This window comes from Pygocentrus nattereri, chromosome 3, assembly GCF_015220715.1.
Source record: "Pygocentrus nattereri isolate fPygNat1 chromosome 3, fPygNat1.pri, whole genome shotgun sequence".
NCBI classification, from domain to species: domain Eukaryota; kingdom Metazoa; phylum Chordata; class Actinopteri; order Characiformes; family Serrasalmidae; genus Pygocentrus; species Pygocentrus nattereri.
The window spans coordinates 2,625,508-2,653,468 of NC_051213.1; the positions used below are offsets into that span (position 1 = coordinate 2,625,508).

A 27,961-nucleotide genomic window follows, 5' to 3' on the forward strand; every position below is an offset into this window, starting at 1 on the left:
AGATTTAGGTGTTGGGTTGTAGTTGAGATTAGGAAAAGAATCAAATTTAGATTTTGGGTTGAATTTAAGATCAGAATTAAGTTTAGTGTCAGGATTAGATGTCAGGTTAAGTTCAGATTGGAGTGAATGTTTAGCATGTAAAATAAGGATAAAATATAGTAGAATCTTTTATATTCTTTATTTTTAGTAGAATAAATTCTAGATTTAGTAGAATATTTTATATCCTAAAGTTCAGCTGCATTTAATGAGTACTTAGCTGAATGTCAGTTAGACATGATGAGCATCTACAGAGGACAGATGAAATGTTGTATTACAGCATTAAATTAATAGGCAAAATCTATTTTATACAATACTGCAAAAATATGATTTCAAATCTGATCACTCTACATTTACAAAGAGAAATCTGTGCAAGGAATCAGCTTATTATGTAATGAAATCTTAGCCTGCGGATAAAATGCTTCCCAGCATTCTTCATGTTCCTCAGAACAGGTTTGTAAGCATTTTCATAAAACTTAGAATTAATGTAAAGCTGGATAGGCGAGCCCACACCCCTGAGGAGGACCTCCTTCCCCAAGACCGGGCATAAAAAGACAGCTCACACTTTCTGTTTCCCACTGAATCACAGATTTGGAGTTCCTGAATTTAAGACTACAAACAGCACTTAGAGACATCTGAACTCTCAGGTAGGAAACCGTGATTAGTTTAACAGCCATTATGCAGTCAGTAACATATAAACTGGTACATTTCTATTGATTGTGGTGATAAGAAACTACATCATTTACACGAGGAGAAAATTTCTTGCATCAACATAGTGTCTTTCAGTTTACTCTGTTTGTGATGTGGCCAATGTTGAGATATAATATAGTTTATTATATAAAAGTCATAGTTTACACATGACAAATTCAGTACATACATTTTCAGCTTAGGTTACTGACTCTATGATTGCTTTTCTAAAGCCATAACTGCTCACAGTAAACCAGACAGTTCTGTATTTGCTGTAAGTCACTTTGAAACTAAAATGCTGCAACATGTCATGCATAAATATTATATTTGAAAGCTACCAACAAAACGACTTGCTTGAACATTAAATAACATACTGACAGAGTTTATAACACTGATCTTAAGCTTCATTTGCAAGTATCAAAAGCAGAGGTTATTAAATATTTTGATGCCCTGAAACTAAGGTGACATTTTTACTCATAATTTACACATATTTGCATAATTATTTTACTGTATGTAATTGTCAGTGGTGGTCAAAGTACACATGCACTGCATTTCCAAAATAGCCATGACGTTTTTGCACAATACTGTATGTTTTCAGATTTTCTCCAGTGCTGAAAAATGAGTGGACGTGCACTGAATGGCTGAAAAGTAAACGACTGAAGGGTGGGCTGTACTGCAGGCTGAAACCAGTGTCTTTTTCTTTTACAGGCAGACCAAAAATGCTTACCAGGCCCATTTTCACCGCAGTCTTCTTCCTTTCCTTCACCACTCAAATGAACATTCAAGCTTTTAAAGTCATTTCTACATCATCTAATACCCACCAAAACATCACAGGGGCAGCTATTTTACAGAAATCAGCAGACGTGTGCAGGGACCACATTCTGGAACAGGGTCAAAACTTCGTTCAGGTGGGAAAACAGTCCAAACGAACCGTCATGCTCAGCTCAGCACATCTCAGGGCTCAGAACATGAAGCTATTAGTTATTCTTGAAAATAGTAATGGAAAAAAATAATGCTGTCCTAAATATCACCTAGTTACAAGTAAACAGTACGCTGACTAGATCAGTGGACCTGTAGAATGTAAATGGATGATTCTACTGAACTGGTTCAAAGTCAGAGCTGAAACTCTGATCCTGGAATTTAGACTAAAAAACGCTGTTGCTCTGTGTGACTTTTTACCTTTAACCTTATTTTATTAAAACTAATAACTGAACTTTCCATTTTGTCACTAGCTAATCAATCACGACTCCACCAAACTGCACCAAATGTGCCAGTCGTGATGGTTTAAGTGACCATTTCAGCTCATTTTGAGCTCAAAAACTCAGCAAATGCAGCTTTGAGCAGCTGTTCACTCAGAAAATCGTCATATTTTACACTAAAACACTAAAAAATGTTGAACTGCAGAAAATGTTCCTCACTGACTGAGATTTTGGGACACATTTACTTCAAACCAATGGGATCTAACTGCTCACCATGTGGCCATGAGGGACAGGGATGCAGCCTCGCTTCCTGCTCTGAAATGCAGGGGTGTGGCTAAAACAAGGCTCCACCCACAGACTAGAACTCATAATTAGACACTGATTTTCAGACTCATTTACTTTAAAACTGCGATCTAACTGTGGTATCTAAAAATGAAACTTAATTTAATAATCAACATTTTTAAACTTCAAAGTTTTAAAAGAAATCACTAAAATAATACCAAAAATATTACATTTACAGCGTTTAACAGACGCTCTTATCCAGAGCGACTTACAAGAAGTGGTGTGTTATTATTTATTATTATATACTATTAGTATATTAAGTATTATTTTTAGAAGTCAACCCAGGGGTCACGGTTTGGACCAGCCGCGTCTCAGTAGAAAGTACCCTGTAAACGACAATTTTGTATATATTTAGCTTATTAATATCCTTATTAATGCCTTGGGTTTAAATAGAATCGATCAGAACAGAATTTTTCATAAACATCTAAGACGTGAATACTTCATTTTTGTTTTTGTTTTTTTTACTATATGACTGCAGTTTGAAATAATTCAGTTGAATGGTCCAAATAGTCATTTTGATGGGCACTAGCCTGTAAATAAAATCTGTTCAGAGTGCTGTGGTGTTAAGGTCTGTTGTCACAAATGAAGTATCAGAAGTGATCATAACCATAATTAACAGCACCGAGACATACAGCATATAAACGCATCATAGTATGAATCACTGGCATTAAGTTACATCATCGTACTGTACTTGAAATAGTGATTTCCATACTTATTAGGTTATTCAAAATACAAAATAGGCCCGGTGTGATGACACTTTCAGTTTTGGTTGTAATGGAAAGTGAATGAGTGATACTTTTTAATCCCACAAACAGGGAAATTCCACCTCTGCATTTAACCCATCCATGAAGTGAAACACACACACACACACACACACACACACACACACACTAGGGGGCAGTGAGCACACTGGCACCCAGAGCGGTGGGCAGCCCTATCCACGGCACCCGGGGAGCAGTTGGGGGTTAGGTGTCTTGCTCAAGGACTCAAGACCTCAGTCATGGACTGTCAGCACTGGGGATTGAACCGGCAACCTTCTGGTCACAGGGCCAGTTCCCGAACCTCCAGCCCACGACTGCCCCATTCAAATACTGGCAACTAGTTGTAGTGAAAGTACTTGGTGGTCCGCTGGATGGGCTTTCAGGATCCAGCATACTCCATGTGATTATGTAGACCTTAAAGTTCAGTGAAGCTGAAATCTTGTGGCTGGTTTCCAGAGAAAGGTAAAGCCTTATTAAATACAGGACTGCTTTAGTAATTATGATTTATTCCTTATGTACAATAAACGAATAAAGAAGCTTTATCAAAAATAAATCAATATTTGAATGAATAGAAACAGAATCTGTGCATGACTCATAGGAGAATAGGTTCCCGAGTCGTCTGATCAAACTGACTTGTCCAATTAAGTGAGAGGTGTAAACTTAAGGATAATTGAAGTTATTTTGAATAGAAATAAGGTCAGCAGTAAAAAGGGAGGTCACTCTACACTTTGCTAAATGTGCCCTACAGCTGAGCGCCACAACTGAATGCTGGTGACTTTCAACCCCTCAGACGTCATGCATTAAAAACCGGCATGACGTTTGTGATGGAGTTCACCACGTGGGCTCCGAAAACAAACTGCTGACTGTCTATTGCTGCATCCACGAGACTGTTCTCTGCACAGTGGAAGTCTTACATCAACAATGTCCAAAAACACTGCTGACTTCTCTGGGCTCGTGTATTGACTTGCTTGACATTTTGACAATGGTTTGTCAAAGCAGTGCAGTCTGAGGGGTTGAAAGTCACAGGCGTTCAGTTGAGTTTATCAGATGTTTTCCAGGATTCCCTGAATCTGTTGATAGCATTATGCTCCGTAGAGGCCGTATAATAATTCCAATCACTTGGTCAGGAATTGTTCATTCTTTAACTGTTGGGTTATTTATTTATATCTGATGCAATTTTGCCAAAGTGGTGAACCTCGTGAAGGACTCCCTTATGCTCCCTTATTCCCTGATAACATCACCAGTGTAAGATGTTTTCTGAACATTTACCAGCACACCTTGTCTTAATCCTATCCTAGCCTATCTGACGGCAGGATACACTCTGGACAGGTTGCCAGTCCATCACAGGGCAGACAGACACAGACAGTCACTTACACCCAGGGGCAATTTAGCATGTCTAGTTGGCCTGACTGCATGTCTTTGGACTGTGGGGGGAAACCAGAGAACCCGGAGGAAACCCACGCAGATACAACATGCAGAACATGCAAACTCCACACAGAGAGGACCCCGGTCACCCGGCCGGGGAATCGAACCCAGGCCCTCCTCGCTCCCCTACCCACCGCGCCACTGTGCCACCCCTAGAATGAATGTATATTTCCCAAAAAATAAATGCAGGTCATGTAGATTTACAATATAAATCACTGCTTGCTGTTTTTATTTGCATTTTACCCAGTGTCCCAGCTTTTTTTAGAATGTTTTTACGGTTATTTGCATATTTAGTGATTCAAACTACTGTGGCCTTTTAGAAACAGGCCCTTAACAACTTTTACTTTTGATTATAAACGAAAGTTTCTGAGTTCACATTCCATACATTTTTTCACATTCCATACATTTATGTAAACACTGATGTCTACTGAGGCTGAAGTCCTGGCAGTTTCACAGAGTCAGTTTGATATTTATTACATTCGGCATTCTTTATTCATTATACCACCCCAATTCCAGTGAAGTTGGGACGTTGTGTAAAACATAAATAAAAACAGAATACGATGATCTGCAAATCCTTTTCAACCGATATTCAACTGAATCCACTACAAAGACGAGATATTTAATGTTCAAATGACGCCTGAAACATGTTCCAAAGAAGTTGGGACAGGGGCAACAAAAGACTGGGAAAGTTGAGGAATGCTCAAAAAACACCTGTTTGGAGCATTCCACAGGTGAACAGGTTCATTGGAAACACTTCGGAAAACCACTGTCAGTGAACTCAGTTCGTCGCTCCATCTACAAGTGCAGGTTAAAGCTCTGCCGGCTTCTCTGGGCCGAGCTCATCTGAGATGGACTGACGCAGAGTGGAAAAGTGTCCTGTGGTCTGACGCGTCCACATTTCACACTGTTTCTGGAAATCATGGACGTCGTGTCCTCCGGGCCAAAGAGGAAAAGGACTGTCCGGATTGTTTTCAGCGCAAAGTTCAAAAGCCAGCATCTCTGATGGTGTGGGGGGTGTTAGTGCCCATGGCAGGGGTAACCTGCACATCTGTGAAGGCCCCATTAATGCTGAAAGGTCCATACAGGTTTTGGAGCAACATCTGCTGCCATCCAAGCAACGTCTTTTTCAGGGACGTCCTGCTTATTTCAGCAAGACGATGCCAAGCCACATTCTGCACGTGTTCCAACAGCGTGGCTTCGTAGTAAAAGAGTGCGGGTACTAGACTGGCCTGCCTGCAGTCCAGACCGTCTCCCATTGAAAATGTGTGGCGCATTATGAAGCTCAAAATTCGACAGCGGAGACCCCGGACTGCTGAGCAGCTGAAGCTGTACATCAAGCAGGAATGGGAAAGAATTCCACCTACAAAGCTTCAACAATCAGTGTCCTCAGTTCCCAAACGCTTATTGAGTGTTAAAGGAAAGGTGATGTAATTCAGTGGGAAACACGCCCCTGTCCCAACTTCTCTGGAACGTGTTGCAGGCATCAAATTCAAAATGAGTGAATAGTTGCAAAAAACAATAAAGTTTATCTGTTTGAACATTAAATATCTCGTCTTTGTAGTGTATTCAGTTGAATATTGGTTGAAAAGGATTTGCAAATCATCGTATTCTGTTTTTATTTATGTTTTACACAACGTCCCAACTTCACTGGAATTGGGGTTGTAGGACTGTCATATTTGTTACGTTGGTAGTCTTTTGTCTATTTAGCATTCAAAAGCCACGTCTTTTTCAAAGCCACAACCACTGTAAACCAATAGAAAGCCTTTAAATAGAACTGTTATTGTACTTTGAATTATTAGCGAATAAGAAAAATACTCATATTTTATGATAAGAGGCTGGTTTACCAATAACGTTGATAGGAGGCACCACATATGTGATGAATCTTCTTAAATATGTAAGTGCAGTGATATGTCTGAGTGTGACTCAGCGTCATAACCTCTTCTGATTTATCAGTTGTTTTTCTATTCAAAGCTGCACAATGTAAGATTTTGTTAAAATTGAAAGAAGCGTGACAATCTAACACTCAGGGGAAATAAAACAGGCTGAAATATGGTGAGTGTGCGCCACCATGAGTCGCACTGTAAGGCCTGAAATAATCATTTAAAAGTCAGAGGCATCGAGTCGGGAGATTTTCACACCACGTCGTATGTCTTTACGTATTAACGTCACAAACACAGGCTCAAAAAGAAGGTCCGGCTCGATGTTTTGGCCTCAAATGATCTCAAAATCAGCATCATACTGATGAAGATGTGACGACAATAGCAGATAATTCACTCACATCCTCAGAAGATGCTCACTGTCCACTTCATCAGCTCCACTGACCATATAGTTCCACTCTGTAGTTCTACAGTTACACACTGTACAGTTTGTGATGGTCATCCATCAGTGGTCGCAGGACGCTGCCCACAGGACTCTGTTGGCTGGATATTTTTGGTTGGTGGACTATTCTCAGTCCAGCAGCGACACTGAGGTGTTTAAAAACTCCAGCAGCACTGCTGTGTCTGATCCACTCAGACCAGCGCAACACACACTAACACACCACCATCACGTCAGTGTCACTGCAGTGCTGAGAATGATCCACCACCCAGGTGAGGGTCCATGGGGGTATAATGAACATATGATTAATAAATCAACAGGATGTGGTAAACATTTACCTTAACATGATGTTTAAAACACTAAACTATTCCTTTGAGCTCTGCCCTAATGAGGTATTGTATTGGTTTCGACTCCCATACTAATGAGTTCCTTACCACATTTTCTCATGGGTGTTCCCAGATGTTCTCATTACGAGATCCCATCTGGCCCTGCATGTCCAATAGTAAGATTAGAAGAAGGGTAAGGGTTGCGTTTAAGTTATCGTTTGCATGTCAGACCATGCATTGAACATGGTGGTGGTAGTATGAGGAAAGACTGACTGAGGGAGGGGGAGAACTCAGAGAACCTGGGCTGGAGTTCTAGGCAGCTACTGCCTGTTGCTAGAAGGCCAGAGCCCCTCATAGCCATAGTAGCACTGATGCAGGACTGAGGAACAGGGAGGAGATGGGGTGGCGGTGGGGATTGTGAACACTTTGTCACAAGAAGGGAAGGTGAGGAATTGGATTGAAAGAAGGAGGGGTTTCAGCCATGCTCCACCCCCAGACTTCAGTTATGACATAACTACATTTAGAACTAGGTTTTGGACGGAGGTTTAAGTCATTTTTATTTTAATGAAATTAAATGACCAGTTAAGCATCTACAGTGGACCAGCCTAATAAAGTGTTACCTGCTTTTCTGCAGCCAGACCCGCTGACTGCAGAGACTCTGGCGGTAGCTTGCCACTCCCCTGCCTCAGCCTCCACACTAAAGTCTGTCATCACGGATATCAGCAGCAGTAACGCCAAGGTGGACGGCAAACATGTATTCGATGCCGAATACCATTTTGATGACGAGAGCTTTGAACGAGCACGAAACCTGATCACGCAGGGAGTCTCTGATGTGAAGGCCAGCCTCAAACAGAAGAACTACGAGTACGCAAGACAGAGGTTGGGTGAGACCCTGCACACCTTACAGGTAATGTGACCTGACATGGATATGAAATGATGTACTCTTCCCTGCTGAAAAGGCCAGCACAGACCAACATGATGTCCATGCTGGAGCAAGGTGGTTTATATTGGCTTAGGCTGGTCTAGTGCTAGTTTAGCAGGTCACCCAGCTCGGTCCTCTGGCTGACCAGCATACCAGCATCTAAAACACAACATAGTGGTTCCCAAACTGTTTACAGTCCCGTAACCCTTCAGATGTTTGACCATCTGCTGCATACCCCCTCTGATCTCTTATATATAAATGTACACATGCACATGCAGGACATTTAGTCTTATAAAATCAGCCCCCTTTAAAAAAAAAAAAAACCAAAAAAAAAAAAAAAAAAACACATGATTTTGATGCAGTGACCTCACACCAGATAGATGGAATAACACTCAGCACATGTTGTTTTTAGGTGTGCTCTATGAGGTCTATATGAGGGCACATGAGTGAGTCTATATGAGAGGGTAACAAGGATCACACAGGCCTTAAAAAGTTTTTACAATACTGACTTCACTAATACTCAAGTTGAGGCTGACTAATGTTACACTGACACTGAAGGCCACAGGTGGAAAATTCAGGTCCAGAAAGTAAAAATCCTTCCAAGTAAAAGTTTTGTTCCAACAGCCTTGCTAGATCAAGTCAGATCAAACCACCAGCAGAGCTGTCCAGGCAGTTGGAACAAAATCCTGGGATAGATTTTTACTTTCTGAGCCTGAATTTTCCGCCTCTGCTGAAGGCAGTCGAAGGCTGATGACTACAATTCATATCCTTTTTCTTAGTAGCACTTCTTGTGGTTTGTGGTGAAATATTGCTGACAAACATTGACTACGATGCACTTAAATTCGTGTGTTACGTAGTTTAAATTTCCCTTGTAAAGGAATGAGGCAGGGCATTAATAGCAGTAATAGCCGTCTTCAGCCCTTAACGTTGTGTACGGTTCTGGTGCTGTCTTGGTCACAAGAGTCACACATCGCTACACAAAACGTTACAGATTTCAGCTCTGTTTACCAATGTGACTGAAAAGCACATAACAGAACAACATTAAAGGTGCAGTGTGTAGGATTTAGGGGAATCTATAAGCAGAAATGAAATATTGTAAACAAAGCAATGGTTTCATTGGTGTATAATCAACTGTAACTATGAACCGCTGTGTTTTCGTTATCTTAGAATAAGCCTTTCATATCTACACTGGGAGCAGCTCCTCTTCCAGCAGAGGCCGCTTTGTTGTGTCACCATGTTTCTACAGAAGCCCACAGCAGAGAAACCAAACCCTGGCTCTAGAGGGCGCCTTTCACGGTTTTGCGCTGAAGCGGCAGCTTGAATTTGGTGATGCTGTAGCTCTGGTTGGAAGACGTAGCAGGCAGAAGAATCTGTGGTTGCTGCCGGTGCTGGCTGACCATTCTGTGTTGTAAAAAACGTTTGAGATCCCAAATTTAGACAGATGGATGATCAGATTTATTATTTAGCAAAAAAAAAAAATGAAAAAATGAAATTGGTACAGAAAAGCTGACGGCCACCGTAGGTTCTACTACACGCTTAGAAAGGGAGGGGTGAGGGCTGGCTGCAATCTGCGACCTCATCACTAGACGCCACTACATCTTACACACTGCACCTTTAAACAGTGTGTTATGCTGTTTAATTGTGTAAGTAACGGACCGACTTTCTGCTGATGTTGAAGGATTTCTACAGTCACAGTAACTGGATTGAACTGGGAAACCGGTCTCCGTACTCCACCCTCATCAAGCCAAGTCTGCCTCTGGACAACCTTGCAGGTGTTTGTTGATCTGAGTTTGTAATTATATTTCTTATCTGTATGAATGAATGTAAATTAAATGTATCTCATGTTCGTTTCAGACGTGAACACCCCGACGTGCAGCAGCTGCGATGACGACTGCACGGGCAACATTCTGGAGACGATCATCACCCAGAAGAAACTGACTTCTGGATATTTCAGCCTGCTAAGCCCTAACAAACCCAAAGGTACTGAGTTAATGTTTTCGCGAGTCATATGGTAGAAGTTAGTAAAAAGGTGTTGCAAAAGTGTCCTGGCCCCTTAAAATTCATCAGATTCATTTGTCTAGATAACAAACGACAGCCTGTAGTTTTATTGCTAACAAATATAATCTTAAGTCCATTTTTGACACTTGTAGACCACGGATTTTTAAATAGTGCCACAGATTTATGGCAGGATTGAGATCTGGACATTGGCTTGGACATTTTATAACATTTATTTTTTTGCTGTTCAACCCCTCTCTATTGCTTTGGCCTTGTGTTTGGGATCATTGTCCTGCTGATACATGATGTTTCATCCAAGCTTTAGTGATTTAGCAGACTTGCAGCATCTACAAGATACCTGCTGAGGAAGAGCATCTCCACACAGGAGGCTGCCACCACCATGCTTCACTGTTGGGATGGTGTTTGTTTTGGAATGAGCAGTTTTAGCTTTGCACCATAAACAGCATCTGACCACAAAACATTATTCCACATTTAAACGGGTCACTCTGATGCTTTGATGTAGACTGACGGCTTCTTTCTAGCCTCATCCCACTGAACTCTGTAGCTACTTCACAGTGATTGTTGGTTTCCCTCACAGAGCTCCCTTTTTGCTTAGTTTCGTAGTCTTGTCCTTTTGTGTGCACTCGGGGGTCTTTTATCCAGAAAAGGTGAACTTTTTAAATTCACAGATAGAGGCCAATTGTAGGCTTGTGTAAACTTGACCCTGGTGCTGTGGAAGCTTCAAATACTTACACAGCATTTTATGCAAAAAACCAATATCACTTAAATTAATTTTGAGGGTCAGTCTTTTAAAATGAATTATGACAGCACACGATATCAGTGTGATTTATAAGCTGATGACTTTTGAAGGGCATGGAATATTTTACAAGGGAGTAAACTGATCAAGTGGTTGAAGGGTAAACAGAGCAAACTTCATCATAATTAGTTAAGGATAAAGATATTCGTACAACACTGTTTACACTAGTGCACAAAATCCAGACACAATGTTTTATTTATTTTGATTCCCGTCAAAACAGCCATTAAGTACAAGTTCAAATTTTTTTTCAGTAAATCAATATAATATCCTATTTCCAGAAAATGGAAATTGCCACATTGCACAGAAAATTTTGGCAAATTTCAATGAGGTTCTGTTAATGAAGTGAGGCGAGAAAACCATGCATGACATTGTCAGAGAGCCCAAAATGTTCTGAATGTTCTTCTGCCTGACTGGAAATCCACAGGGAAGTGCAGCCATGGAGGACTGGGTGACCTTACGAGCTTGGTGACACCCAAAGGGGGCATCAACAAGGATGGCACCACGACCGCTCACGGCAGCCTCCACTTTGTGGCAGCAAATGTGGCCACAGCAGCCACCAGGGATCTTCTGCAGGACATCAGAGAAGCAGCAGGAAACGTTGAATTCCTCAGGTAGGAATCAGGCATTAGTGCTGAATCAGAGAGGATCAGTGAAGCGAAAGCAGCCTTATGAAAATATTTCCAGGAATGTGTGATGTGGTTTTGGAAGCCAAACTGAGGGAAGATATCCAGATAGCCAGGTGGCTGCTTTTTCAGGGTGTTGTCAAATGTTCTGGCATTGCTAACATACATTAAAATAAAAAAATAAAAAAAAACACAATAGCTACGCAACTTACCAGCATCAAAATCTTTCCCTTTACCGTTTCTTGGCATATGACTACGGAAAGGCTGATGTAAATAGCTTACTACAGCATTTTTTATTCATTATCACACAATGCATCACAAGAGTGTTGCATGAGGCACACAAACTACTCTAGAATGGTTTTTGAAAAAGAAAGAGAATCAAATAACTAATCTGAGCCACTAACTTCATCATCCAGTGGTAGCTCAGCAGCGAGGGTAGTAGGGGCCAGCAGCAAGACAAAGATAAGACAGTTTGGTGACAGCCCTTGTCATACGGTTTTATCTTTACTGGGATTCATCCTTACATGATGCTGGGGATCCATCATGCCCTCTTTCTATGTGCCTGGTATGTGGTATGAAATTATCCAAGCCAGCTTAAAAGGCACCTGACAGCAAATCATCCATCACTAGGCAGTAAGGGTGCAGAATACAGTCCGATTTCTAAATGATTGATTTCACCTGTAAATCACAGATCAGTGCAGTGAGCTGTAAACTGTGTAAATGAGCATAAAGTTTATTATGTAGTTCTACAAGGTCTCAGTCTGAACCTCCTCCAGCTGGACGGACGACATCAACACCACAGTCAAACTCATCCCAGACTGGACTGAGCGTGTCGGGCATCGCTGCTCTCACGGCTCTTTCAGTGGGATTTCGGAGATCATCCAGTGCTGTGGAACCAGCGCCGAACGCTCTGAGCTGCTGGAGCTTCACTGCTGACGGATTCACTCTTATTGACGTGGAGAACGCAGAACGTTCTGCTCAGGGGTCTCAGACTGAAGGAGCCAGTCAGGAACTCTATGGCTTTGTTCACACAGCAGGTAAAAGTGGCCCAAACCTGATTTTCTCACCAAATCCAATTTCTTTGTTTGGCTGTTCAGATTAAAATGTGACGTGTATGTGACATCAGTCTGAACAGATCAGCTCCTAAACTCTGACCCGCATGTGCAAAAGAGCAACGCACATATGAAAGCGTCTCAAATCAGAATTGAAAATGTCAGATTCAGTGTGTTTATCCATTCACACTGACACACAGACACACATGTGTGTCACACATGAGGGAAAAGATCAGATTTGGTCCACTTTTACCTGCTGCGTAAACGTAGCCTTAGACCCCCTCTCTCAATTGGTATGTGATTGGTTCCTAGGGGCTCACGGTTGTAAAAACAAGACGCTTTGAAATCAGATGAATCTATTCGAATCACCCTGTATTTTATTCTTTTGAAAAGTCAACACAACCAACAAGAATAAGTCATGATGAATTGTGCAAAAGTGTCAGAGAAAGCACTGGAGGCTGGCTATCTAGTGGCTGAGATAGTAGCTAAGGCTAAGAAGCCGCACACGTTTGCTGAAATGGTCACGTTGCCTGCCTGCACAGCAATCATCATTTACATTTACAGCATTTGGCTGACGCTCTTGTCCAGAGCGACTTACAATCTGACCATTTTACACGGGTAGGCCAAGATGGTGTTAGGAGTCTTGCCCAAGGACTCTTATTGGTATAGTGTAGGGTGTTTACCCGGGCGGGGCACTGAACCCCAGTCTACAGTGTAGAAGGCAGAGGTGTTACCCACTACACTAACCAACCACAGCAAAATGCTAAGCCCACAAGCAGCAAAGGTCCCACTGTCACTGTCGGACTCTACAACTGGAAGGCAAATCAGTGACATGTCTGCTGATATTGAAGACGTGGTCTTGAAAAAAATCAGATGTAGTGGGAAATTTCCTTACAAATTGATGAATCAACAGACGTCAGTGGGCTCACTAGCTCTTGGCAAATGTTCGCTTCGTAGATGGGGACCATATTAGTGCCTAACAAAACAGAGATTTGTCATGTGACGACTGAGTATCTCGATTGGGGTTACCAAGTTGGAAGAACTGTATCGGTATCTGCACTGATGGGGGCGCCGCAACACTGTGGAGTGTCTGCCTTTCGTCCGTCGCTGCCAGACTAGGGAGGGTGTGTACTTCGTCCACTTATTGCGAGTGTTGGCCGCCAAGGGATGCAGAGTTTATGCTTTTAAACACATTTTAGACCAGAGTGACTTGAGATTTTGGAAACTTTCAAAGGGCACCATTTATATGAATCAAGGTTAACACTGAGCTAAAGTTATCCGATACACCACTGACATGTTTTGTTGATTTTCTAAGTGAAAACAAATGAACACATCCTCTATAGAAAACTGGCATGTGTAAAGCGTTCTCTGCGGAGGATCGCCAGATCATGTAAAGGGGATACATCACTGAACCCACCTTCTGCATTTGGCTGATGATAAAAAAATCTAAGTAACAGGTTTTGATTGATTAAACACAAGTGTGAGTCAAAGTGAGAGTCCCAGTGTAAAAGTGTAAAGTTACGGCCAGTCCTGGTCAAAATTCAGTTTACGAGGAGTTTACAGCCTCAGTTTACAGCCAGGCGTTAGACGTGTGGGTGCAGCCGGGTCCTGATGGAGATAAAGCAAAGACACCCTGATGAAGATTCAAATCTGTTCAGATGTTTATACGGTTGGTTCCTCTTCTTTATCTGCCAGACTGATGGGAATCTTCCAGTCGTCCTCCGTCCTCTGTTTCGTGGTGGACACCTCAGCCAGTATGACAGAGGAAATCGCTGAAGTCAAGCGTATCACTTCCTTCATCATAGACAGTAGGCGGGGCACCATGGATGAACCTTCCGCCTACGTCCTGGTCCCATTCAATGACCCAGGTGGGCCGGGGTATTGGGTGTTGAGGGTGTTGAGGCTCATAAGTTTTATATCAGTAATACATAAATGTATTTTTTGTATTTAGTTTTTTATGTATGCTGCTGCTCTGGATGAGACCACTGTAAACTGAATCTGCATATTACAGAGAAATTTCCATTTTTATTCTAAATTTATTATGACCTACAGGTTTCGGGCCAGTGTATAAAACAACAGACCCGGCTGAGTTTAAAACTGAAGTCAATGCTCTTTCTGCCGGCGGAGGAGGAGCAGATGATCCTGAAATGAGTCTGTCTGGACTTTGGGTACGATACAGTTTGTTATGTGTCATAATGAAACTGCAGTGAGTGTTATTTTGAAATGTCAACACAACATACGTCATATTAATTGCATTCATTGTGTATAAATTATTAATTAGGATGAAAACATTTGCAAACTTACACACACACACACACACACACACACACATTATCAAAGCTGCTTATCCTTCTGGGTCGTGGGGATAGCTGGAGCCTTTCCCAGCAGTCATTGGGGGGAAAGCAGGAAACATCCTGGACAGGTTGTCGATCCATCACAGTGCTAAGTTACAGGAAAAGTTAAAAGATTCCTACTGTGCAATTCCTTTACTATACCTTACTGTTAAATGCTGGGCTTTTTGAGCTTTTTCAGTGAATTATGATGAAATAAGATAAGATAATGTAGCGCCCTCGCTTCCCTTCCCCCTGTCTCTGGATGAAAGTTACTAAAACGAGGGGCTGTGGGTTCTTTTAAGAAACTCTTGACTGTGTCAAACTGCTATATTATTCCTATAAACCTGATGCTATTAGCAGTTATGATAGATGGACTGATTTGTTTTTAGCATAACTTAAAACTTAAAACCCCAGAAAGTAAATGCATATGACACAAGTATAATAGAGTCGATATAATTATATTCAATATAAAAAATAGGTACATATATAGTAATAATAATGCAATATATCCCTTTGTCAAATAAAAAATATACAAAAATATATATGTATATAGAATACTCTAGATAACAACTAAACGACTCACTTTTCAATTGCAGTATCCAAACTTAGTTCTAATACAAACTTAACAGATTAATAATAGTAGCTTTTAGCTTCACGGTAACTTAATAAACAAAACTCAGAACTAAATGTGGGCCCACACACACACACACACACACACACACACACACACACACGAGCGCTCTCACACACACACACACTTCGTTGCAGGCCTGTGTCGTTGCTCGGGTACGTTGTGGCCGTAAAAACAGAAAATGGCCTCTTCGCTCGTAGAGCCAAATAAAACAAGGTTACCTCTGGTATCTAGTGGAGCAGTGGTCGGAATAGCGGCAGTCTCACACAACTCACGACAGGAACAGCACGCAGCAGAGCAGGACCTCCCTCGGAACCAGAGGAACTCTGAACAACGCGGCAGTTCAGACCGCTATCTGGTTAATGTCCTCCCTCGAAGCCTGAACAGACCTCCAGTACTCAGAGTTAGCAGCGGTAGCTAATCAAGCAGCTAACAGAGCGCGCACACAGCAAAACTTCTTCACTGTGGCTTTGATACTCTAAACCAGTCCACTGTCAGTTGTACACTGAACTCAGCTAGAACAATTTATAAAGCTACAAGCTTTAGAACTCTCTGGAACTTCCCAGAACTTTCTCCAAACCTCCTTGCTGCTGCAATCTCCCGTCTCTCTCCGTCCGTCGCTACTCCGCGTCTCCCGCTCTCGCTCACGCTCACTCTCCCGTCTCTCTAAGTCCCACCCCCAGAGCGCCACCATAGGCTAGTTATAAGGACTAAACCAATGAGATAAAAGTTACTCTAACTTGCTGGCAGAAAGCACATGTTGAGCTAGTACGTTCCAACCTAGCTTTGCGGGGGGAGCTCTGCTCTTAAATAAACCGGATCATATTTTAACAAAAGTAAGCGTGTGTGTTTTAAATGAACTGTAAACACAAGAGAATATTTTACATATATTATAAACAATAAACAGATTTTTAACCCAGGCTACAATAAGATAAGATAAGATAAGATAAGATAAGATAAGATAAGATCACCCTGCCCGATCACCCACTGGGATAGGCTCCAGTGTGTGTGTGTGTGTGTGTGTGTGTGTGTGTGTGTGTATTAAATAAAAATATCCGAGTCTGTGTCCATTCTGCTGGTGGATTGGCCACCAGGGGGCCTGCAGAAAGGTGTTAACAGGTTAGTTCAGTGCTGGGTTATTATCATTTGACTTCAACTTGACAGATGCTGTCACCTCTAAGGGCAGAGCTGACTGTTTCTGTTCGCTGCGGTGATGCATTCGAAAAATGCTGTTATACAAACTGTGATGTTTTCTGACAGCAGTTTTAGAAAAACACACTTTACATATTTTACAAATTCTCCTAATATCTGTATGTCTCTGCTCCACAGCTCGCTCTGGCAGCAGCTCCGTTGGCGTCTGAGATCTTTCTCTTCACCGATGCAGAACCCAAAGACACTGAGATGAAAAGTACAGTTCTGGCACTGATCGAAAGCACAAAGTCCACGGCAAGTATTAACCGATCCAGGATCTTAGAGCGCTGTCATGTCACTTGAAATGAATGTTTGGTATCACTGTACTCCAGGTCGTCAATCATAAACCCACATGACACCTACACGAGCCCCTTATGATATAAACTGACAAACAGGCTAGAATCATCAAATTATAGGCCCAAGGGCACAAATCTTTGGTGGGCCTATACACCCTTAGTAAAAAAGCATTGCCAGAACAGCAGGCATGGAATTCTTTCCATCTTATCTTTGAAGTGAGATCCCCCAGACACGTCTTTTGTAAATCTGGAGCTTAAATTCAAAGTGCATTAAATTCCAAAAACTGAAGACTTGAGGCAATAGAGGATAGTGGAACGGTTGCTAAGCAGTAATTGGAGGGGAAATTAAGTGAATGTTCAGGAAAGGCATGGTTAGCATCAGGAACATGATCATGCATAATACAATAACAAGATTGAAAGTTGTTCATTTGTTTTCCACTGTGATAGGAAAGTTCTCGCTCGAGTCAAAACAGCTGTTTACGTTTACTCAAAATTGCTCAGGCGGGCCCCCTAGTGGCTCTGGCCGCTAGGCACGCATCAAAAAAATCCATTGGATGATCCAGGCCTGCTGATAAACCTCAATTAACATTTATAAAGCTTTATTCAAGCAAGTATTAGTTACCATAAATGCTGCTTTAGTGAAATGTGAAAATGTGATGCCACTGTAGCCTTATCAATCAACCTTTATTTTGACTCGGAAGTACATTGAGGGCAACCCTCATTTTCAATGTAGCCGAGCATTTACAAAAACAGGGATTGACATGACAAAGAAAATAATAACTACATTTAATCATTTTAAATTAAAAGAAAATTTAAAATAACAGTGAATAAGAGATAAAAGTAGATAAAAATAGAACTTGAGATTTTAAATGGTAAGAAATTAAGATCAAAAATAGATAAGAAATTAGTAAAGTAATAGTACAATATCACAAATTTAAAAAGTAATCATAAAAACTTAAAATAAAATGAGAGGAAATAAATAAAAAGAGATTAAAAAAAATACTATACTGACCTACAATAAAATGTAACCAAATGTTTTTGACATAAACATAAAGAGTTAATCTAAACTGGCCATAATGCAGAGTGGCATGGCAACGAGTGTTGACTAACATTGACTCTCCACTTCACCAAAAGAGTCTTTTTCTGATCCAGATATTCAGTTACTAAATATTCTTCTACACGGATCAAATAAACACCACCAATAAAAAGCCAACATACTACAAAAGACTGAGGACTTTATGCCCTCTTGAGCTTGAGGGTGGTTTTGTCGGTTTTTTGTGGAGGCATTGAGATTGGCTGAGATGGACAAAGATGTCCATGCCTTCATCACTTCTTGCAAGATGTGCCCAAGAAACAGAGCAGCCAGGTTGCAGCTTCAGGGGCTTCTCCATCCTCTACCGATTCCAGTCCATCCATGTTCACATATCTCACTAAACTTTGTGATGGGCTTGCCTCCTTTCTGGTCATGTGATCAGTTCTCCAAGCCATGTAAGTTTGTGGCACTGCCCAAACTTCCCTCTGCCAAGGAGACTGCAGACCTCCTCCTCCAGCATGTGGTCAGGGTACAAGGGATACCCACCGATGTGGTGTCTGATCGAGGACCCCAGTTAGCCAGCAGATTCTGGAAGGCCTTCTACCAGCTCATGGGGGCAGCTGTAAATTTGCCCTCTGGCTTTCACTCAGAGTCCAAAGGCCAGTGTGAACAGGTCAACCAACGTCTGACCCAGACACTGCGTTGCCTCACATCAGCAAATCCTGGACAGAGTGGTTGCCATGGGCAGAGTCTGCCCATAATACCCTCTGGCATTCGTCCTTGAGCAAGTCACCCTTTGAGGGCCAGTTTGGATACCCACCACACACATTCGCCGAGCAGGAGAGAAGTTGGGGTGCTGGCAACTGAACACTATGTTCTATGTCGCCACCCGGCCTGGCAGAAGGCCTGGCAGAAGCTGGAACAGAGATCCAAAGGACAGACAACATCCAGGGAGGTTGGTGAGCTGGACTGTGGAAAGTTCAGCTCTCACCTTTCTGCCCCATCGAGTTTAAGTGTGTTTTTTTTTGTTTGTTTTTCCTTGTTAAAGAAGTGAGCATGCCAGTCTTAGGCATCTCCTTTATTTGCCATTCCTGCCATTTTCCCCACCGTTTACATGCTCAAAGTTGACAAGCTGAATAAAGTTAGAATGTATATTAAGTGTATCCCTGTGTAACTAACTATATAAGGACGTTATGCTTATATTTAAATAGTGTGGCAAAACAACAGTAATGACTCCATTAGATTTATGGCACTAATGAAATTTATATTCATATTATTACAATGTTTATCTCTGTTGTGTTAACAGGTGAATTTTATGCTGACCAATCCTCTGACCAACACGACTCGCAGCCTCTCCAACCCAGTGAACCAGGTGTACGAGGATTTAGCAGTGGCCTCAGGTGGACTGGCCATCGAGGTCCCCAAAGAACTGCTGCCTAACGCTACTAGTGTGATCAATGGCACCTCCATCTCTTCTCTGGTAAACAGGACACTCCCTAACGTCTCTGCATGCATTAAATATGACAAACTGCCAGCAAAGCAGAAACAGCTTTTGTGAAGCAGTAGCACATAATCGCAATTAACTGACATAATCATAATGATTTAATCAGTTAATTAATGGCTATGTCACATGACCTGCGTAGTTTAGTTTAAAAGCCCGGGCTTCAGCTAAGCCTAGTTGCGAGGTATTGGTCCTCTTTGTAGAGCTACTGAGTGGCATTCTTTGCCATTTCATGTATTGGACTCTGACTTCTGCAGTTTTGTCTTTGCCCCCAACTACGATTTGTCAAGCCCTTTTGAATCAAAGCCTCATTTCTTGGTTTTTACTGAGAGCATCTGAGCGTCTTAGTGTACGTGCATTAATCCACCTCTCCTGTGTCTCCTCAGGTCACCATATTTCAGGCAGTGAGGGATCCGGGGACAGTACAGCTTTTTTCCTTTCTGGTGGACTCCTCTGTGGAAAACCTGACATTGTACATAACTGGGAATTCAACACGGTTCACCATCACTGCTCCCTCTGGTGATTCCACACTGTACTCTACTGTTCTGAGCCCCCAGCTTTTACCAAAGCCGTCCTTCCAGATCAGATCATTTTGAAAGACGTTCTAGCTGTGATGCTTTACGCTGCTGTTCATAAGTTTGGAATCAGTATTTTTAACAATATAAAACCAATCAGGTTGCAGATAAATGTATAAAACGACTGTATAAAACGTGTTGGTCTGCCTCACAGCCTCACAGGTTTCAGATCATCATTAGACCTTTATGAAGCTGTGCATGAAAATGAAGATGTGTAGAATGATGAACAGAGCTGTGAAATACTGTGAACAGACTTAGACAGACTGATATTGAGAAGAAGGATATGAATGAGTGATAATAAAATTAATCTCCATATTTGTGGCACGGTATTCAGAGATTAGACCGGGAGCTCATTTTTACACCCAACAAAAGACACTGAATATATATATATATATATATATATATATATATATATATATATATATATATATATATATATATATATATATATATGTATATATACAGATCACTTATCAGAAGAAACAGTTCTTGATGACAGTTGAAAGTACATTGTGTGTAAATTCCATGATGAATGGACTAAAAGAACCGGTTCCATTGAGTTACATTAAAAGTAAAGTAGGTTCTTCCCTTCTCCTGTAAAGTTACCATTTCGGAAATACCAGGTTTTGTTCCCACAACAGCGGGACATGTGGTTGCTTGGTCAATGAACTGAATGTTTGAGAACTCAATGCATTAACCATGCTTTGATGTAATAACATGCACAAGATTCAAACATTTCTCCTCTCCGTACAGGTCAGTCTCAGTCGAGCGGTCAGTCAGACGGTTCTCTGGCTGTGATTCAGAGCGTGGTGAACTTCCACATGGTGCAAGTCAAAAACTCCAGCCAGGCAGGAGTGTGGAACATCTACATGAACTCAACTCAGCCCTACACACTCAAAGTCACTGGTAAAACTCTCTCAAGCTCACTGGTCTTTTTATTCCGAGGACTGGGATGAGTTTCATTTAAGCCCATGAAGTTACACGTGAACTCAAACAAATCAGCTAAGGAGCTTTAAGTTACCTTCATTTACATTCATAGAAACACACCGCAGTCCTGCAGCCAGTTGCACCAGCTGAACGGAAGTTTGAGTAGTAAGTACATTCAGAGTAGTTAGTTTAAAACTAGCAATACACACGATTTTTCTATATAAGGTATATCTTAACTAGTAGAGCGCAAAGTGATCACGGATCAAAGAAGGATGTTTTCACTCTGCAGCCAATCAGCCACCTGACAAGACAACTGCTCCCCGGGCGCTACGGATTGGGCTGCCCACCACTCCGGGCAAGTGTGCTCACTGCCCCCTAGTGTGTGTGCTCATTAGTGTGTATGTGGTGTTTCACTGCACGGATGGGTTAAATGTGGGGGTGAAATTTCCCCGTTGTGGGACGAATAAGGGTCACTTAATCTGAATCTCTCACGTTTCTCTCTTTCCATGCTGCATTTACTTCGCTTAAGGTGTGTCTGTTACACAGTTACAGTAAAGTTGTGTCCTCAAAGTGTTGTGTTAGTTATATTTTAAAAATGATCACAATGTTCTTTGATAATAAGGTCAGCATCACAAATAACCTGAGCATTGATGGTAACCGGTCTGTTGACATTCATTCTCATGAAACTGAGGGTTTTGATTCTGGAATGTGTGCCATCCACACATCCGCGCATGTCAGGAAAGCTGGCAATATGAAAAAAAAACATCTGACGGATGTTATTTTGTTGCTCAGGCTGTACTGGGAACTGCATGTAAGTGATGTACTTGCATAATGAGAGCACAACTTCTCCTATTGATCTGCACACAGTTGACTTGTGAAGTTGAATAGAGTCACCCAGCAGATCTTAGGGCTCCTGTCGGTGGCTAGGAGGGCTGTGTGGAGCCGTCTTCAATCAAAGGGGTGTCATCTGTCCCACAGAACTGGTTGCCAACCGGTTTTCCCATAAATCAAATTGACGTGCCGTTTCAACAGACGATTACAGGCGAACTTACAGCTGCTGTAGGGTATGTGTAAATGATAAGCTATAACTTAAAGCTAAACTGAAACTACGTTACTTAGTGCAACCGGTTAAGTTCTAACAAGCTTGTGAACATTGACAGTTTATGATCACACTAGGCTCTGATGGAAATTACGTCCAGCTGGTGCAAGTTTGGAGGTGAAAATACACCACACAAAATGATATCTTAGCAAGTAAATCATCTGATGTCTAATATCTGTAATTATTAGAACACAATAAGAATAATAAGAAGAAGAAATCAGAGTATTACTAGACATTTTGGCTTGTTTCATTCATTATTTCTTAGTACAAACAAATCATTATATCATAAAAGAAGCAAATTTACTATGGAATAAGATCATTTTACTAGATACTATAAGCACTAAATCTATAGGCGTTAATATGGAGTTGGTCCCCCTTTGCAGCTCTAACAGCTTCCACTTTTCTGGGAAGTTTTCTACAGATTTCGGAGAGCGTCTGTGGGAATTTTTGACCGTTCATCCAGAAGAGCGTTTGTGAGGTCAGACACTGATGATGGAGGAGAGGGTCTGGCTCACAACCTCTGTCCTAGTCCATCCCAAAGGTGTTTGATGGGGTTGATGTCAGGACTCTGTGAGGGTCGGTCAAGTTCTTCCACACCAAACTCACCCAGCCATGACTTTATGGAGCTGCTTTGGTCACTGGGACTCAGTCAAGTTGGAACAGAAAAGGTTCTTGCCCAAACTGATCCCACAAAGTTGGAAGCGTATAATTGTCCAAAATGTCTTGGTGCTGAATCATTAAGATTCCCTTTACTGGAACTAAGGATTCTTGACCAACCCCTGAAAAACAAGCCCATATCATTATCCTTCCTCCACCAAACGTTACAGCTGGCACAGTGCAGTCAGGCAGGTAACGTTCTCCTGGCAACCCAGACCAAACCCAGACTCGTCCATCAGACTGACCGATAGAGACGTTTGTCACTTTAGAACGACTCATTCTTTCACTAATGTGTGTAAAGACAGGCTGCATGGCTGGGTCCCTGTGGAGGATGTCAATGAGTAAGTAAATGAGTTACAAGCCAGGTCTATGAGGTGCTTCTCATCTAAAAAGGTTACTTGTGGCCTTTAGTATATTTTAAGCGTAACTCACTTAATTCACCCAGCTTGCAAGCTACATAATCAATACTGCAAAATTTGATTTGTTTTCAGGTAAAAGTTCAATAAACTTCCAGTTTGACTTTGTGGAGGTTTACCAGGTGCCTCACCCCGGCTACACTGTGTTTAAAAGCAGGCCTCGATCCGGTAAGTCAACACTCGCAACCCACAAAATTTTTGGACTTTAATATCTGAACTGTTTAAAGTGATAGTTTCTTGCTGTTTTCAGCAATGCCTTCATACTCTAGTCCACTTTTATTGACATGCACTGCTGTACCAATGCTTGTAACTGATGTTCGTAATAATATAAAATCAATGTGGTTTCAGATTAATGTATAAAACACTAAATTCAGCAAATAAACACTGTGACGAAGTGTTCGCAATCCCCACCGCCACCCAATCTCCTCCCTTTTCCTCAGCCCTACATCAGTCCTACTTACAGCTATCAGGGGGTCTGGCCTTTGAGCTACAGGCAGAAGATGGTTAGTTGGTTGGTTAGTGTAGTGGGTAACACCTCTGCCTTCTACGCTGTAGACTGGGGTCCAATCCCCCACCTGGGTAACCGCCCTACACTATACCAATAAGAGTCCTTGGGCAAGACTCCTAACACCACCTTCACCTCCCTGTGTAAAATGATCAAACTGTAAGTCGCTCTGGATAAGAGCATCAGCTAAAAGCCGTAAATGTAAGGTGCCCAGAAGTCCAGCCCAAGTTTTCAGATTTCTTCCCCTCCCTCAGTCAGCCTTCCCTCACACTACCACCCATGTTGAAGGCATGGACTGAACTTAGAAAGTCAACCATTTCTTGTTCACATCACTCGTGAAATATTGAATAAAACCTATCAAAGCATCATTTTAATTAACCCAGAACATGTTATTGTATATAATATAGAAAAATTATTTAGTATATTATTGCAATTGTCAGAAGATGTAGGCCATGCTAATTTGTGAGGTCTTGACTGATTGATTACGTTTGGAGTGAGGATTTGGAGATTTTTCTCTGAATTATCACTTTAAAACAGGACATAGAAGACAAGCAGCCCATTGTTGCTGAGAACTATCTGCAGCTTTCCTTCTGTTTTTCTCCCTGAGGTTAGATGGAAACGTGACTCTACTGCTGTCTATGCTTGGCTCGGGGTCAGAGGTGCCTACAATAGTGCTCCTGGTTGAACCCTCAGGCTCCGGGTTCCACACAGGCCTTCTGGAGGACGTGGGGAACGGAGACTACCTGGTGACAGTGACCACAGTGCCGAAGGGGGAGTTTTTTGTACGCGTCATTGGTCAGACCAACTCTTCCTCCACCTCAGACTATCATTCTTTCCAGAGACAGTCGTCCACCCGGCACAGAGCTTCCAGTTTCGGTGTCACTGTGAGTCCATCACACCACGAATACTCCACATACGTTTTTATGGTGGTTATTGTATTGTGTGATCATAGCATTGTGTGCTACAGGACAAATTAGAGCTGGGTAACAGAACCAAAAATCTTATCACAATGTCATTTTTCATATTATTTTTCATCAATAATGATTGATAATTGAGTCTTTCAGCCACATTGCTAACAGGTATATAAAATCAGTCATATTTCTGCCCTGCTTGATCTGCCCCGGTCGGCTTATCCTCTGCTGTATCACAGTAACTAACTACAGAGGTTCAAAGCACATCTGGAAACATCAGCACAAGAACTGAACAGAATAGGTGAGATGGTACATAGGCATTAACTGTAATGGCCACTTAAACCTTGATTTTCAAAGGATGAAAATACACTACAAATTGAAAAATATCTCTCTCTCAAGATTATATATACATATATGTATATGTGTGTATATATATATATATATATATATGTATGTGTATATATATATATATATATATATATATATATATATATATATATATATATATACACACACACACACACACACACACACACACACACACTCGCTGGCCACTTTATTAGGTTCAGTTGCTTTTCAGTTGCTGTTCAGTTGAGTTGGTCAAGACGACTTGCTGAAGTGCAGACCGAGCATCAGAACGGGGAAGAAAGGGGATTTAAGGGGCTTTGAACGTGGCGTGATTGTTGGTGCCAGACGGGCTGGTCTGAGTATTTCAGAAACTGCTGATCTACTGGGATTTTCACGCTCAACCATCTCTAGGGTTCACAGAGAACGGTCCGAAAAAGAGGAAATATCCAGTGAGCGGTCAGTTGTGTGGACGAAAATGCCTTGTTGATGTGAGAGGTCAGAGGAGAATGGGCAGACTGGTTCCAGATGATAGAAAGGCAGCAGGAGCTCAAATAACCAACCAGAATATCTGAGGAACGTTTCCAACACCTTGTTGAAAGTGTGGCATGAAGAATTAAGACAGTTCTGAAGGCGAAAGGGGGTCCAGCCTTTTACTAGCAAGGGGTACCTAATAAAGTGGCCAGTGATTGTATGTGTGCATATTGTGTGTGTGTATATTGTGTGTGTGTGCATATTGTGTGTGTGTGTGTGTGTGTATATTGTATGTATTGTGTGTGTATATTGTGTGTGTGTATATTGTGTGTGTGTGTGTATACTGTGTGTATATTGTGTGTGTGTATATTGTGTGTGTGTGTGTATACTGTGTGTATATTGTATGTGTGTATATATTGTGTGTGTATTGTGTGTGTATATTGTGTGTGTATATTGTGTGTATATATTGTGTGTGTATTGTGTGTGTATACTGTGTGTGTATATTTTGTATGTGTATATATTGTGTGTATATTGTGTGTGTATATATTGTGTGTATATTGTGTGTGTGTATATATTGTGTGTATATTATGTGTAAGTGCTGAGAAAAGAGTTAGGTTCTAAGGTTCTAAGCTAAGCTTTAAAGGAGGAAAGTGAGGGTCAGTCACAGAGAGACTGTGGCAATGTGTTCCACAGTTTGGTGGCTGTGAGGCTGAAAGATGGATAGTCCCAATTATGGCTCAACTAGACGACCTGACTCAGAGGGCCTGAGTGTTCAGGCAGGGCAGTGAGGGTGCAGGGGCTGGGCTAAGTAAGCTGGTGCTACATGTAGACTTTTGTAAGTTAAGAAGAGGACGTTAAACTGGAAATGAAGCGGGATGGGTAATCAAAATGAGCCGTGTGTTGAGCTGTCTATGAAAATAAACCTTGTCGATGATGAGACCAGCAATAAAAGAAGTGGACTAGCTGCCGGGACTGTTTCTAGTGTTCTCCCCACGGGGTTCACAACAATAACCTGCACCTTGTCAAAGAGTTAAAAATATATTCATTGTTTTATGAGCTTAGATTGTATATTATAGCATCAACACTGCATTACTTTACTGTATCTGCCTAGAAACTGCTAGCTTGTAATGTGTGGCACGTATTAAAAACAGATTACATTGATTAATATAGGAGTGTAATTGGTGCGGTGGGTATGGTACGGTGTGGTATGTGGTATGGTAACTGCATCTGTTGTGAAATGGGCTTCAGTAAACTGTGCATAATTTCAACATTAGTTTTCTGGTTAACTCTAGATAACTTAACTATCTTGCTGGTTTGAGCTGTTGCAAGTGAACAGCTAGACTTCTTCTCTCTTCTCAACTAGAGAGTAAAACAGCACCATCTAGTGTTCTGAAGTGCAATATCTGCTGCCAATACTGGTTTGAGGAACAGGCATGGTCATTTTCTCAAAAATACTAAAACATGCAGGATCAATATTGGAATATTTTTATTTAGATTATCATTTTAATTCAAATACACGTTTTCATTCCGATCAGCTGTTGTTCCTTGACTATGCACTACAAAGAGCTGTTTTCCATCCTCCTCAGGCTGTGAGAAATGGAACATGGTTTCCAGGGCAGCTGTTCAGCATCGCTTTCACCGTGGCAACAAACAGCAGCTACAGTAACTACACCGTCACTGCCCGGAACAGTGGTCAGTACAACATGACGTTCCCCAGCTCTCTGACAACAGGTAGTGATGGTAGGGCTAACGGCGTGGTGGAGCTCAGCACCCCAGGTAACGCCACAGCCGGCACTGAGGTCATCCTCACCATCGAGGTGACCCAGCCGGAGACAAACGACACCAACTACGCTTTCCTGAGGCTCGCCGTGTCCAGGGCAGTTGCGCCCCCTGCTGGCCTGGCTCTCAGTCTGTGGCTTAGTGCAGGAACTCTCCTCATCGGTCTCGTAATCAATAAGTAGAAACAAAACATGACCTGTGAAGGTGGGTTTGCATGTGGAGGTGATTTCTGGATTTTTGATACATTAAATGAGGGAGCAATTTCCAAATAACATGTGGGTGGTGGTCTCAGGTGAGGGGTCAGTGTTTGTGTATGTAAGAATTGCGTCATATAGAGAAGGAAAGAGGTCAGTGCGCCTTCTGCTGTTGGCTTTCAAAACGTGAATGACAATGGAAGTGATGCCTATTACAGGTTGTACAATATAATGTGCTGTGTTGTCAGATCTAGTTCAGTTGTATTTTAATCTCTGCACTTGTATTGGTCAGCAAAATATTCAGTCACACTTTATTTTGCTGAATCCCTATAGATGATCTGTAGATCCTTAAACTATTAACAGTAGTTAGATGTATTTTTCATGTATGTTTTAGGGTTTTGTTTTGCGTATTTATAGTTTATTCTGCACTCAATTCATACTGTCATATATCTGCACTCTATATAGTCCAACGTAATGTGGTGCTGTTGTGTGTTTCACTTTGGGGCTTCAAGAACGACATTTCATTCCTATCTACATGGTATGTTGATAACTGACAAGGACCTCTTGATTTAATAAAAGAACTAGAAAAATTA

At 41.7% G+C, this 27,961-nt stretch overlaps 1 protein-coding gene across 1 annotated transcript; it reads left to right on the forward strand.

Annotated features, from left to right (window-relative positions):
- Positions 1-625: 625 nt before the first annotated feature.
- Positions 626-27,961, forward strand: LOC108413210 (von Willebrand factor A domain-containing protein 7-like). The gene is made up of 15 exons (XM_017685601.2): positions 626-683; positions 1,432-1,631; positions 7,727-7,999; positions 9,693-9,786; positions 9,869-9,994; positions 11,251-11,437; positions 14,197-14,369; positions 14,554-14,669; positions 16,795-16,911; positions 19,292-19,465; positions 19,873-20,005; positions 20,815-20,967; positions 23,236-23,328; positions 24,278-24,549; positions 26,982-27,961. Exons 2-15 carry the CDS (start codon positions 1,443-1,445, stop codon positions 27,354-27,356), a joined length of 2,475 nt encoding a protein of 824 aa, XP_017541090.1. The 5' UTR covers positions 626-683; positions 1,432-1,442; the 3' UTR covers positions 27,357-27,961.

Coding starts and splice junctions, on each gene's coding strand:
- LOC108413210 (XM_017685601.2), top strand. CDS start 1,443: ATGCTTACCAGGCCCATTTTCACCGCAGTCTTCTTCCTTTCCTTCACC. Junction 14,370..14,553: donor GGTCCCATTCAATGACCCAG/GTGGGCCGGGGT, acceptor TATGACCTACAG/GTTTCGGGCCAGTGTATAAA. Junction 14,670..16,794: donor TGAGTCTGTCTGGACTTTGG/GTACGATACAGT, acceptor TCTGCTCCACAG/CTCGCTCTGGCAGCAGCTCC.